Below are 12,878 nucleotides of genomic sequence, written 5' to 3' on the forward strand. Positions count from 1 at the left end.
TTGGCAAGGTGGCTAGTGGCCAGGCAGCACTTAATGCTGACCCCCACCCCCCCAAGAACAGTGTTCTCCCCTCTCCAACCCTGGGATTTCTGCAGCTCTTTAATTCCTGTGAGTGGGAAGTTTGAATAGCGCAAGTAGGTGTGTTTCCGGCAGCGGGTTTTCTGTATGCGTAATGCTGAGCCGTCTGCTCAGAGTGCAGACTATGTGCTTTGTCTCCTCCTTACTGTACTGAAGTCTGAAGCAGAGGGAGCACAGGTAGGTGTCAGGGTGAGGTGGGGATGATCTGCTGGACAGCTGATCCTTTCAGAGCAGCAATTCTCAAACTGCGCTCTGTGGAGTGCTTGCTGGTGGGCTGTGAAGAGCTGGCTGGCCGCGTGGGGCTGGCTCTTCTCATTTCCTGCTGCTAAATTTGCATTAAAATAAGATCCCAGTACTCAAAAAACCTTTGAAATTTTACTTTGCCATGTGAGCAACTGCTGGAATTGGTGCAGGGCTGCTGTGTGATTGTGCCTGGGAGGGGAGGTGTCCAGCACACAACCTCTCTCTCACGCTGGGATTCATGCTGGGGAAAAGTTTGAGGTCCCTGGAGAAGACACATTTTAAAAAAATACTACAGTATTCTAGAGGAAGTGCTGTATTGCGTGAGGCTGTTGCTATAGTTCTCTTTTACAAGGGGTGGTCTGATGACCAGCTGGCCTACGGGTCAGGCAATGGCCGTACAGTTTCTGCTGGCCTAGCTGGCACAGCGGGGGCCCCAACCAAGTTGTACATGGCAGGCCTCAATCCCTCCTGAATGCTCCTATTTCTCCCCTTGGAGTTCTGCCACAGCAGAGGAACAGGGTGCAAGGTAGGGGGACCCAGGTCCACCCACTCCACTAGGTCCCAACCCAGGGCCATAGGAGGTTTGTCAAAGTGTGTGGACTAGTAAGCAATTCATCCCCAAGTTACATTTTTCCCTGGGTCGCTTCCCACCAAACTGGAGCTCTGCTGTGTGGGGCGTGGTCACTGTTTCAGAAGATTCCACTTGGTCTGTTAACATCCTGTTCCAAGCAGCCTCTTATAGGGCTTTCAGCTTCCCAGAGATGTGGGCAATCCGGATTCCCTGCTGCTAGAATAACTTTAAAGCTGTAGCCCCATTCAGGTCACAGCTCCCAGCACCAACCTTGCTTCTTGGCACAGCCTGCAGCTCCTTCCCCACTTTTGCTGCTCTACCAGTGTCCTTTTTTACTACTCCTCTACTGGGAGCATGCCCTGCACCTGTTGAGGGGTGGGACCTCCCTAGCCCGGTATTACCCTATTCTTGCCCTGGTTCCGTTTGGAGTGTGCAGACCCCATCACACATGTTAAGAGTGGAGTTTCATGCCATCTGTGTGTGTTAGGCGCAGGTCTAAGAGTCCGTCTTTTAATCTCTAAAGGCTTGAATTCAAATCCTTCCTAATGCCCAAAAGGGACAGCAAATCTGAGTTTTCTCCCAGCCCCTATTGCTGTATAGTCAGAGTGGTTTACGTTGGCAGAGCTGCATGGGGCCCAGGACTGGAATACCCGGGGACGCTGCAGGTCAGGATTAAAGGGCATTGGCAGAGCTCTAGGGGCAATCTTGCACAGCACCAGCCTACCCTATGCCTGGATGTAGACAGTCTTCCCAAAACCAGAGTTAGAGCGCATAAATATGGAGAAATAACACCTATAATTTGTCATGGCCTGAAGCAATCGTCTCTCCTTCCTCTGCCTAAATAAAGATGATCTTATCTTCTCTATAAAATAGATTGAGGGGAATTAGTGACGGGAAAGTACATGGATTCCCCACTTTGGTCAGCAGTCTGAACCCAGTGCAGCTACCTCTGACTAGTTTCCATTTTGTTGATTTTCTGCTGTCCTGTGGGAAACACGTTGCTGGGTCCCAGCCCATTCCTTAATGAACAAGTGCTAACATTACAGACGTCACCACCACTGTTGATGATCCCCATTATTGCAACTTAGGGAGAGAGGCCAAATATCGAATGGGCATGGGGACTGAATTCCCCCAAGAGGGGTTCCTGCAGTTTAGGATTGAGACAGATTAGTAGGATGGATGTGAGAGGAGCTTGCTTTACTATGGGCTGAATTGTACCTGTTCTGTGGATACTTACCCGCTGTTGGCCTCAAAGGCTGTTGCTTCAGCACCTCTCACTAGCTCTGAAAGAGTTCATTTTTAGTCAGAAAGAGAGAGGGGGGTGCTGATTCTCATACTTTGCCAAACAGAATCTAAAAGTATTGAGGGAGACGTTCCACCTTGGGGTCTGTGTGGGGCTGGCTGCAATGCTGAGCTTGCCTACCTCTCCCTCTCACGTTAGTTTAAGGACTGTCTGAATCTTAAGAGGGAGACGAATTCTACTGTGGCAGCAGTAAACGTTCTAGGGAACCTTTAGCTGCTGGGAACACTTTGCTGGCTAATTTACACATGTTATTATAGTCTTAATCCTGTCTCATCAATAATTCCAGGCCTGGGTCATCACTTTCTTTCTCTCTCGCTCTCTCTCCCCCGGCTCAATAAATCATGGGGTATTTTAGTGCAGCCACTGGGGAGCACGGACTAGAAGGGTAAACAGATGCAAGCCAGGTATCTCTGCCTGCAGTTGCTTCACAAGGCCCAAGAATAAATGGCTGAACCAATGTCTGGGTTATTGGGAGGAGAAACGAGTTGGACATTTGGGTCCTTTTTCCTTTACACCTCTCTTAGAGCCTCCTGCTTTCTCTCCTCCCTCAGCCTGAGCCAAGCTGTTAACAATTAAAAGGAATTATCTTCCCTCTGGTTTTGACTTGATTGTATTTGCGTTTATAGCAGTTAAGCTAACGAGCTCCAGTCAGGCAGCTGCAGGGAATGGGACTGACTTACATGGGGCATTGAAAACTCATGTTTCTCTATTGCTTACAGGTTCTCTTGTAATTGATTCGTTTTGTGTTTCAAGTGACCTATTTTTAGTGCTGGTTAAAGGTGCCAGATTGACAGCTTTGGAAAGGCCTCATGCCAGTCCCCTGAGCCATCCAGTCTAGCTTTGTACTTTTGCTGAACTTGACATGATAGTCTTTCCCTAGAGGCTTATGCCCAGCCCATGTCTGTGAACAAGTCTCTGCTCTTACAGTAGCCTTTGTTTTAGCCAGTATTTTCAATCACAGAACGCACACAGGTTTCCAATTCCCTTTAATCTGAAATAATCCTCCTATCCCAGACACAGTCACCCACCTTCCCACAGTAAGAATTTAATTCAACACTGGTATAAATGGATTGAATGGATGGAGCAGGGTGTTGGACTAGATGACCTCCTGAGGTCCCTTCCAACCCTGATATTCTATGATTTCTATGAACTCCTTCTTGCTAAAGGCAATCGGAGTTGCTCCCACTTCATCCTAGGAGTGAATTTGGCTCTTAGTGAGTAGCAAGCTCTTTGTAGAACCTTGAAGGTTGAGACCATTATTATTTCTATTTTTAAATATTTGGGAGTGTTTGGGTGCAACAGTGATGGGGCATATAAGTGCCTAGACAGACCAGCATAGTGCAGTTTCTACCATGTCAGCCAGAAGCAAAGGTTACTAGTATAGCTGCTGGGCCTAGTTTTAAGGGTCCCGGTTTGAGTCTCTGCACTAGTAATGTGCAGGACATATGTAGCAAGTTCTAATGCTGAGTGGAAAACCGATAACTGGATGTCTGTTCTGTCCAGCCTCCTCACTGCTGTTCTGTCTGTCATGAGTCATGATAGGAGGCCGAGGAACAGAAGATCTGTGCAAAATGCCTTCCCTTGGCTTGTGCTGGACCTTTCTGTTCTAAGGAATTCTAGTCTTTGCAATAAGCATTTTTTGTTAAATTACTAGGGAGACTGTAAAGCTATTACAGCCTGTAAACTTGATGGGGCAGACCCATCCCTCCTCAGTGGAGTTAATCAATTTGACCTGCTTTGGGAACAGTGTGTGCAGATACAAATTCTGTTTTGGGCTACCACTTCCATCCTAGCCCCTCCCCACCTAAAAAATCCCAGTGTAGGTCCAGCAGTGCACCCCACAAGAGCAGGGGAGCATGTCAGAGGCTTAGTAAAAACCCTCTGAGTTGCAGTCTGCTCAGTTTAGAATTATCAAGGGATTGTGGATGAGCACAGTAGTGTGATATGTTTCTGTGTGTACCAGACTCATGATTCATGCCTAATTCTGCCCTCTTTACACCTGGGCAACATTCCTATATATTACATTTTATTTGTGGGGCCAGATTCTGCTCTTAGTTACACTGTTGTAAATCTAGAACAACTCCACTGGGTGATTGGAGTTGCTCCAATTTTACACTGGTGTAATTGAGAGCGGAATCTGACTCTCAGAATCTTTGATCTCCTTGATTGGTGGGAGGGAAGAACTTGGCTCTTTGGAAAGTTGTTAGGGTCTGCTGGTCAGTGAAGATTAAATAAACTGCCCTCTGTCAGTGTGTTAGAACATGTAGAGGAGCCAAACTTGCTTAGAAGTTGCATGCTGTTGAAGGGGAATTTTGTGGTATTCCTGGAAACAGCATTATGAGTGGCCTGGCATGGGGTTTTCCCTGGCATGCCTTAGGTATAATATTACCGAGGGATGGCTTTAAACTTCTTGGAGGCAGTATTTCTCAAGGCGATTGGCAGGTTTTTCATTGTTCATCAGAACTTCTTAGGATTATTTATCTGCTGTGATAGGGCCTGATCATGACTTGAGCATCTGCATTTCTCACTCAGGCCCTGAGACGTCTGATGGTGTAAATAGCCCTACTACCTTGGGAGATGAGGGGATAACTGCAGGTACAAACATACATGAAATCCTGCCAGCTAAATAAGGAAATATTGCTCCAGGAAATGCATACAAATCTCAGGTTACCAACTACACTTGACTTCTGGTGAGCTGTGGGACTGACCCCTCTCTCTCTCTCTCTCTCTGTCCCCCCGCCCCGCTTTGTCCTTACAGGTCCTGCAAGCTCTTTCAGTGCCAAGTGAGGAGTTATGGGCTGGATCACCATCAATGCACCCTGAAGACTGACTTTGGTTTTGCTCTCCCAATGATTATATCCTTTCTGAGTTCACCACCACCTCACTGCCATCACTGCCACAGTTGTCATCGCTTCTAGGAATCTGGAATTTGAGAGTTGGCCTTTACCTCTGCACTCTCTCTCTCACAACCACTGTCACTTTTGTGTTTTCCACCAAAACGAGACCAACTTGGGTTTTTGCCCTTCGAGAAAGTGGATCACCTGGAGAATTCTCACCACACACCCTCTCCTTCTGGGATAAAGGCCTCCGGATCTTAGTGGATAGCTGAGATCTTTTCTTGGAGAGGTGAATTCTCCTGGCCGATCACGTGTGCTTTTCTTCTCCTCCTGTGGAATTTATCAGTGATTTTTCCTGGGGTCCTTCTCACCAGTGCTGTGTCTTTTATATTTCTCCTAGGGAAGAGCAGCTTTTTGCAACAATGGGCTTCACTCTCCACTCTGTCTGCTTCACCCTGAAGGTGAGCTTACTGCTGGGCTCCTTACTGGGCCTCTGCCTGGGCCTGGAGTTCATGGGCCTCCCCAACCAGTGGGCCCGCTACCTCCGCTGGGATGCCAGCACCAGGAGCGACCTGAGCTTTCAGTTCAAGACCAATGTCTCGGCAGGGCTGCTCCTCTACTTTGATGATGGCGGTGTCTGCGACTTCCTCTGCTTGTCCCTGGTTGATGGGCGCATCCAGCTCCGGTTCAGCGTGGACTGTGCCGAGACCACGGTTGTCACAGAAAAGCAGGTCAATGACAGCAATTGGCACTTCCTCATGGTCAGCCGCAACCAGCTCCGGACGGTGCTGGTGCTGGATGGTGAAGCCAAGCCTGGTGAAGTGCGTCCACAGCGCCAGAACATGAACATCGTCAGTGACCTCTTTATTGGTGGCGTTCCGTCAGACATCCGCCCTGCTGCCTTGACCCTCGATGGCATCCTAAGTGAGCCTCCATTTCAGGGATTTATCCTGGACCTGAAATATGGCAACTCGGAACCACAGCTGCTGGGCAACCAGGGGGTCCATCTGGACATGGAGGGGCTGTGTGTAGAGAACCCTTGTGAGAATGGCGGCACTTGTTTCCTTCTGGATGGTGAGCCGCATTGTGACTGCTCTGCCACTGGGTATGTTGGCAAACTTTGCTCGGAAGGTAAGAGATCACCTGCCTTCTTTCCCTCCCTTCAGCTCTTTGCAAAATCCAACGGGCTAATTTTTCATTTAGCATGGCTGCAAAAGGCCTGGTGCCTCTATTAGTGGATCTCAAAGGAGATGAATCCCCTTCCAAATCACGAGCACCTCCTCACCCATAGCAAATAGCAAGAGGGGACAGTTACATATGATGGCAGAGAGGGAATTTTGCAGATGTGGCACAGCATTGGGAGTGTGGGGAGAATCCTTACCGCTAACTTGTTAATGGGGCTGGAGAAGGTAAGGCAATGAGTTCATGAGCGCTAAGGGTTTGTAGGAAAGATTGATCAAACCCCAAATGTTTGTTTGAATTCTCCCTCCCACTCCCATAAACCAAGGCGGGGCAGGTAAAATGGGGAGCAACCGTGAACCACCCTGGTTATGGGCTTTGTGGAATCCATACTTGACAGACAAGACTTAGCAAAAATAAGGCCATCCTTGGGGTAGCTTGATAGTAGTCTGGAGAAGGCCCCTGCTCTGTCTGTGTTTCTCACACAGTAATGGCTGAGATTGTCATTTTGGTTGCTCCCAGAACCCCTGCTCAGATCGTTTTGGGGCCCATGTGAAAGTTCTGACTGTGTTGCCGAAGCAATACAAATAAAGATTGAATGTAGCTACTGGATTTTTTAATTTTTTTTTTTCAAAATAAAACTGTAGTGACAAACAACTAAAACTTACCACAGGATAAATACCAGGACTTGTTTCTGGGTCTTCTCTTAAATGCTGTGGTAATTGGTTCTCACTAGTGGGCCCCACTGTTTTAAGTGTCCATACAGGCAAGAGACTTGGATAAAGCTCCTTAGGTTGATCGTGAGAAATCCAAAATCTTGCTGCAATATCTTTGTGAACTAGTTTTATCCCAAGAGGAGACTTGGGATGTCTTGGTTGTAAGCTGGCCAGAAATTCCCATAGATTTTAGATTTCAAAAAACTGCCTTCCTTTCACCGACCTATAGAATCATTAATTATCAGGGTTCGAAGGGACCTAAGGAGGTCATCTAGTCCAACCCCCTGCTCAAAGCAGGACCAGTCCCCAACAAAGCAGGACCAGTCCCCACAAGAAGTTTCACCTAGATCTTGGGGTCCAGATCACCCTGTGGGAGGGAGTGTAGAAGTGTAATGGGGGACATGCACCAGACCAAGCATGTGATCCTGAGAGGTGCTAAATATCCCAAACTTCCCGACTTTTCTGTGAGTGCCTGGCACCACTCAGGATCGGCCTATTAATGAGAGAGAATGATTTGCTAAGCTTGGGCCTTCGAAGTTCTGAGGTTGCTGGGGTCGCTCAGTGTGATTAAGCAGTCATGTAGAATTAGTGATGAATATATGGGCCTGCTCCTGGCATCCTTTGTAGACCCCAAAATCCTGCTGAAGTAAATGGAAGTTTTGTGGGATAGGATTGCCAGATCCACAGTTGCATTTGGACTCTGAAACCTAGAGAAATAAGCCTCTTCCTACTTCCTAAGCTAATGGATCTAGGCTCCACAGGGAACTACTTCAGATATCAACAGTCTGTTGAGCATGTCTTGAAAAATGCGGTAAGGAAGCAGGGCTTCTGCCCACCTATGGGGCAGTGCTGACAGCTCTGGACAAGGCTTGAGTGATGCAATTTCCATATTTCCTTGTGGAAGGTGAGGTATGGGAAATACATCTTTAATGGGGCAAGGGATGTGTGGAGTGCAGACAGTGCTATTGTTGTTTGTGAAATCACACGTCACACTGCCGTTTGTTTCCTGTAGTGATGTATCATTTTTCTCCCAACGTCCTACTTAATGATGGAGGGTGGGGGAAGAAATTTTGCCTTTGCCTTAGGGTGCTTTTTTGTGTATTTTAGCCCATAGTTTACCATGGTCTGTTCCCTCAGGTATGATGCACTGTTCAGGGAACTTTCACCTCAGCTCTAACCTCAGAAATATCCTTAACAATTTCCTTAGCTGGTCTCGTTTCCCCTGTTTGCTATTATGTCACGTGCATTTCATTTGTTTTAATTATTTTTATAAACAGTCTTGTTTTCTCCTTCCCTGTCCGCCTTCTCCCTCCACTTGATCCTGCAGCAAAGCCGTAATCCTGCAAGCGTGACCTCTAAGCCCATTGTCGTTCAGTGTCACCCAGTCAGTATTGTGGCATCACTGCAGGTTCTGGGAAAGAGGACAAAGGGAGAAGCAAAGCTCTAGTAGGGTGAAACAAGCAAACAAAGAAGTGCCAAGAAAACAGAACAGGGAAACTAGTGAAATACACAAAGATTTTCCTTTGACTGGGAAAATCTTTTCCTATTACAAAAAGTTCTTTTTATACCCTGAATCTGGTAAAACTTCCGTTGACATCAGTGGGATAAGGACTGCAGGACTGGGCCCAAACTTCCTATCTGCTTGATCCACTGTTGACCCACCTACCTTTTTTTTAAATTTGTTAGTTCATTATTGCTTCCCTCCCCAAGAAAGTGAACTGTTTGTTGCTGGAGCTAATGTTTTCTCATTAGTTTATTTCCTCATCCTGCCCGGGGATATTTGCACAAGTGTTGTTTAACATGAATAATTTATTCCTGATCTCTCTCTATTTCTAAAGGAGATGCACTCCCTTTTGACTGGACACCAGCAGCTGTGGATCCTTAACCCGCTTACACAATTTATCAGCCCTTTAATTTGCATGCCTGTGTTTTCACTTGGTCGCCGATGCAGTTAGCTCATTCATTGGGAGTTGATAGGATCCAATCAATAACTTCTGTTTTAATAGCTAAATGCAATATATACCTTTTTAATAACGAGTTCTCTTGACAGGTTTCAGGCCATTACGCGGCTATTGATTGATACCTGTGTCTGCAGATGGTAAAACCACAACAAACTCATTTATCATATGGCCAGAGAAATAAATAAAAACAAACAAACAAAAAAGTCAGTGGAACCTGCTGCTAGTGAACTGTGATGGAATGAAGCTCCATTTACAGTATCACAAATTGTTTCAGTGCAAAGTGCAGTTCCAGTTATAGTGAACCTCAGCAGAGAGTGTAACATTCTGTGACATGATGGAACTATAAATCCTGTGAAAACACAGGCCTCGATGTTCAGAAAGCTATGTGGGCATTTGGTGCTGAATGTGTGTGCGCATTACCAGCATGGCACACATTGTGGCAACTGCAAGTGCAAATGACCAGTGGAGTACCCTACTGGTCACTGGCATGTGCAGTTTCTGTGATTGGGTGTACAAATGTGTGCGCACTTAAGAAAATTTGAGCATTCAAAATAAAATAACGCTTTTCAATACAACCGGTTCATTGAACCTGGCAACCCTGTGTGAATGTTTTGAATAGCAATTTAATATGAACTTGCTGGGTGGTGGTGGCATGAATCCTGAAGTTGAAATCAGAGTAACCTGTCTCCTGACCGCTCCTCCAATTAGCCCCTTAATTCTTGCTGGGATTAGCCTGGTGCCAATAGGCTGAAGCTCTTGTACTATTCAAATAGCACAGAAATTACTTCTCCATAGACATTTTCTTTTGTTTTCTAAACAAAAAACAACCAAAATATTGGTGTGTCTGTCTGAATAGCCACACTTGCACACTCATATTGGTGCTCTTGCACACTCATGATCACATTCTCTTGCATTCGCTGGTACAAATCCTCTCCTTTTGCCAAGCTCCTCTGTTGAGGACAGACTTGCTGATATGCATTAGCATCAGTTCAGCATCAAGCATGTAAGAAGGAGGTCAGATACAGATCCTGGATACAGTGTAGACCTCACCCATGTTCCAGGGCCTCTTTGGGCTCTGTGGGTGAAGGTGAACCAAAAGCATGCTTAAAAACTGTATTGACTCCCCTAATGGCTGCAGAGCCCTGAAGTGGATGCCTTCAGCAGCTTCACAAAGCAACACACCAAAGCCCTTGTGCTGCCAGGAGGGGCCGTTTCGAAATGAAGCCTGAATAGGGGCCTGATTGCGCCTCTGCCCTTGATTACAGAGCAAGATTTCCTGGGGATGCTGCCTGCTGAATGACAGAGGAGCCTGTCGCTCTGTAATTATCAGTCTTTTAACTGCAGAGGGAACAGCTTTCTCTATAGCTTCTTTGTTTCATTTAAAGAGACAAGGTACCATGGGGTTTATCTTCCACCTGCCCTTTTAGAACAGCACAACCTTCCTCTTCTGGGTAGATCTATTGAGAACTGCCTGGAACTCTCCTGCAGACACATGGGCCCCTCTAGCTGCCCCAAAGTTTGTGACACTGAGAGCTGGGTTGGCATTTTGCCAGAAACCTGGTGGCTGCACTTAATTTGCATATACATTTACATATATTTTGTAATCAAAAACAAATGAACACGACCATAATATTTGCACCTACTTGCATCTTCCTTGATAGATGAATATAAATTGCTTGTTGTGTGAATTCACCAGCCATAAACAACTGCCTGGTCTCTGCGTGGCCCTTGCCCTGCGGTTACGGGGAGAGGGCAGGCAGCTCTGGGCTACACTTTGAGCAGCCCAGATCTACACCCTCTAGTGCAACACTAAGCATAAAACAGATGGTAACTGAGGGCTGTAGAATAAATGTGAGGAGAGGAGTGCTATGTGTCTTTGTATGGAGCTACTTATAGTTGGTGTACAACCTGTGCCCTTTGGGCTGGAGGTCAGGAGGCTCGGGATGAACACTGCCTTTGTTTTGGTTTCTGATACTTTCTTCTTTCTGCTGCTCACTTCCCCCTTTCATTCTCTCTCAAGCTTCTCTTGGATTCAATTCCTTTGGCACATTTTAAAATAATAATTTTCTAATCATGTTATTTTTATGCAGTGCCAGATGGGCATCAGAGAAATAAGATCTGTTAAGATCTATTAATTGAATGTTTGTAAAGTGCTGTGATGCTCCAAAGTGCAGCATACACACTGTTTATTATTGCTAATAGTAAATATTAGAGATGAGCTGGAGCCACGGAGGTTCAGTTTGGATCTAACATGTCCCTAAATTCCATCTCTGATTTGTTATGAAATAGTATCCTGTCTCCTTAAAAATGGAAAGGGGCCCCAACTCCCTCACACTGGGCACTCAACATGGGGCCTGAGGGCTATATTCAGCCCCCAGAACTGATAGGAGGAGGATGGGCAGCCAGGAAATCTCCTTTCCTACTAAAATGCAGGCAGGGTAGGGGAGCCACTTTGTGGATTTCAGGGAGGAGGTTGGGGTTTTTGTTTTTAGAGTATTCCCCTAAAGTCACTGCCTAGTACCACCTTGTGCTGGGCAGCTTGCTTGGGAGTCGTGTATGGAGCCTATAATGGAAAATGGAGCAGCAGTGAATAAAGCCCCGAGCTCTGCAGCAGATAGAGTAGCTCTTGTCTTCGTCCTTACCCCAGGCTCCAAGTGCCCAGACTGTATTGCAGGGGATGCTGTTTTTAAAGACCTGTCAGGAGTATGGAGTGGGACCTTCCCAGGATATCCTGGGAAATGCTAGAAGTCTGCACACACTGTGATGGGTGGAATGGTAAAGCCAAAGGCTCATGGGGAAGAGGAGGAGTGCTATATCCAGTGAACTGATGAGAGAAAATTGTCTGATGGCTTCCTAGCCAGGGAGAGGGTGCTAATGCATATGGTGATACAGTAGAATGGCCACCTATCCTGGGCTGATCTGTTAATTCTGTTCTTTGTCAGCCCTTCTGCATTGGCCACACCTTTGGCCTTGCTGGATCACAAAACTTCTCCTTTCACATGTGGAAACCAAGTGAGTTGTCAGAGTTTTGTTGCTGTTTGATGTCAGCAATGTTAGCCTTGGAGCTAATTCTCCCACAATCCTTCATTGCAGGCCTATTTGCTCTCACACTAAAACCACCCTCCAACAGGAGGCACTTTTGTGGATGGGAACAGGTGCCAAGAGGGAGGCTGGTGGGATGGGAGGGTCTGAGACTGAGGAAGAAGGATGGATGTAAGAGAAAGGGACAGTAGGTGGAAGGTGGGTGCCACACAGTATTAGAAGCAGAACTATTTTTGTTTAAAGTGTTATTTTGCTCTAAAATGGGACTCTGTAAAAAATGACCTGGAGAGGGGTGTTATATGTATGTTGGTTCTCCCAATATCCACAGTTTACAAGAAAAAATGTTTTCTAATTGCCAGCTCTGACAACTTATCCTGGAATCTGAGAGTCAAGGTGAGTTCTTTCCTTCTTGTGCATCATCACCAGTATGATAGACTGTAGGTCAGACTGTGCTGTCACTTATATCTGGTCAAGCCCATTAGCCCTGAGGAGACAGTGATGTGGCTTAAATGTAAATTAGGGCAGATTTTGTCTTGTAGTATCTTTTATTTCTGGCAGGAAAGGATGGACCATTCATCGGGGGTAAGCCTGGGACTTGAAAGATCTGGCAAGTCCAGTATAAAAATGTAATTAGGCAGGCCAAAAAAGAATTGGAAGAACAACTAGAAAATGACACACAACGAACCGCAATTTTATTTTTTAAAGTACATCAGAAGCAGGAAGCCTGCTAAACAATCAGTGGGGCACTTGATGTTCAAAGTGCTCAAAGAAGGCCAGGCTGTTGCAGAGCTAAATGAATTCTTTGCGTCGGTCTTCACAGCAGAGGATGTGAGGGAGATTCCCACACCTGAGCCAGTCTTTTTAGATGACGAATCTGAGGAACTGTCCCAGATTAAGGTGTCAAAGAGGAGGTTTTGGAACAAATTGATAAATAGTAATAAGTCACCA

At 46.3% G+C, this 12,878-nt stretch overlaps 1 protein-coding gene across 29 annotated transcripts in view; it reads left to right on the forward strand.

The window, feature by feature from the left end:
• The window catches only part of NRXN3 (neurexin 3), a 1,375,103-nt gene that overhangs the window by 53,459 nt on the left and 1,308,766 nt on the right, over positions 1 to 12,878 (forward strand). For 28 of the 29 annotated variants that reach the window (XR_006291425.1, XR_006291426.1, XR_006291424.1 and 25 more), the window contains exon 2: positions 4,954 to 6,163. Coding sequence is in view for 22 of the 29 variants with exons in the window: in XM_043548139.1 (XP_043404074.1) it covers positions 5,455 to 6,163 (709 nt within the window). In the remaining 7 variants the exon portion in view is untranslated. The remainder of the gene's footprint in view (positions 1 to 4,953; positions 6,164 to 12,878) is intronic. The other variant, XM_043548132.1, reaches the window with a different exon arrangement.

This window comes from Chelonia mydas, chromosome 6 (assembly GCF_015237465.2).
Source record: "Chelonia mydas isolate rCheMyd1 chromosome 6, rCheMyd1.pri.v2, whole genome shotgun sequence".
NCBI classification, from domain to species: domain Eukaryota; kingdom Metazoa; phylum Chordata; order Testudines; family Cheloniidae; genus Chelonia; species Chelonia mydas.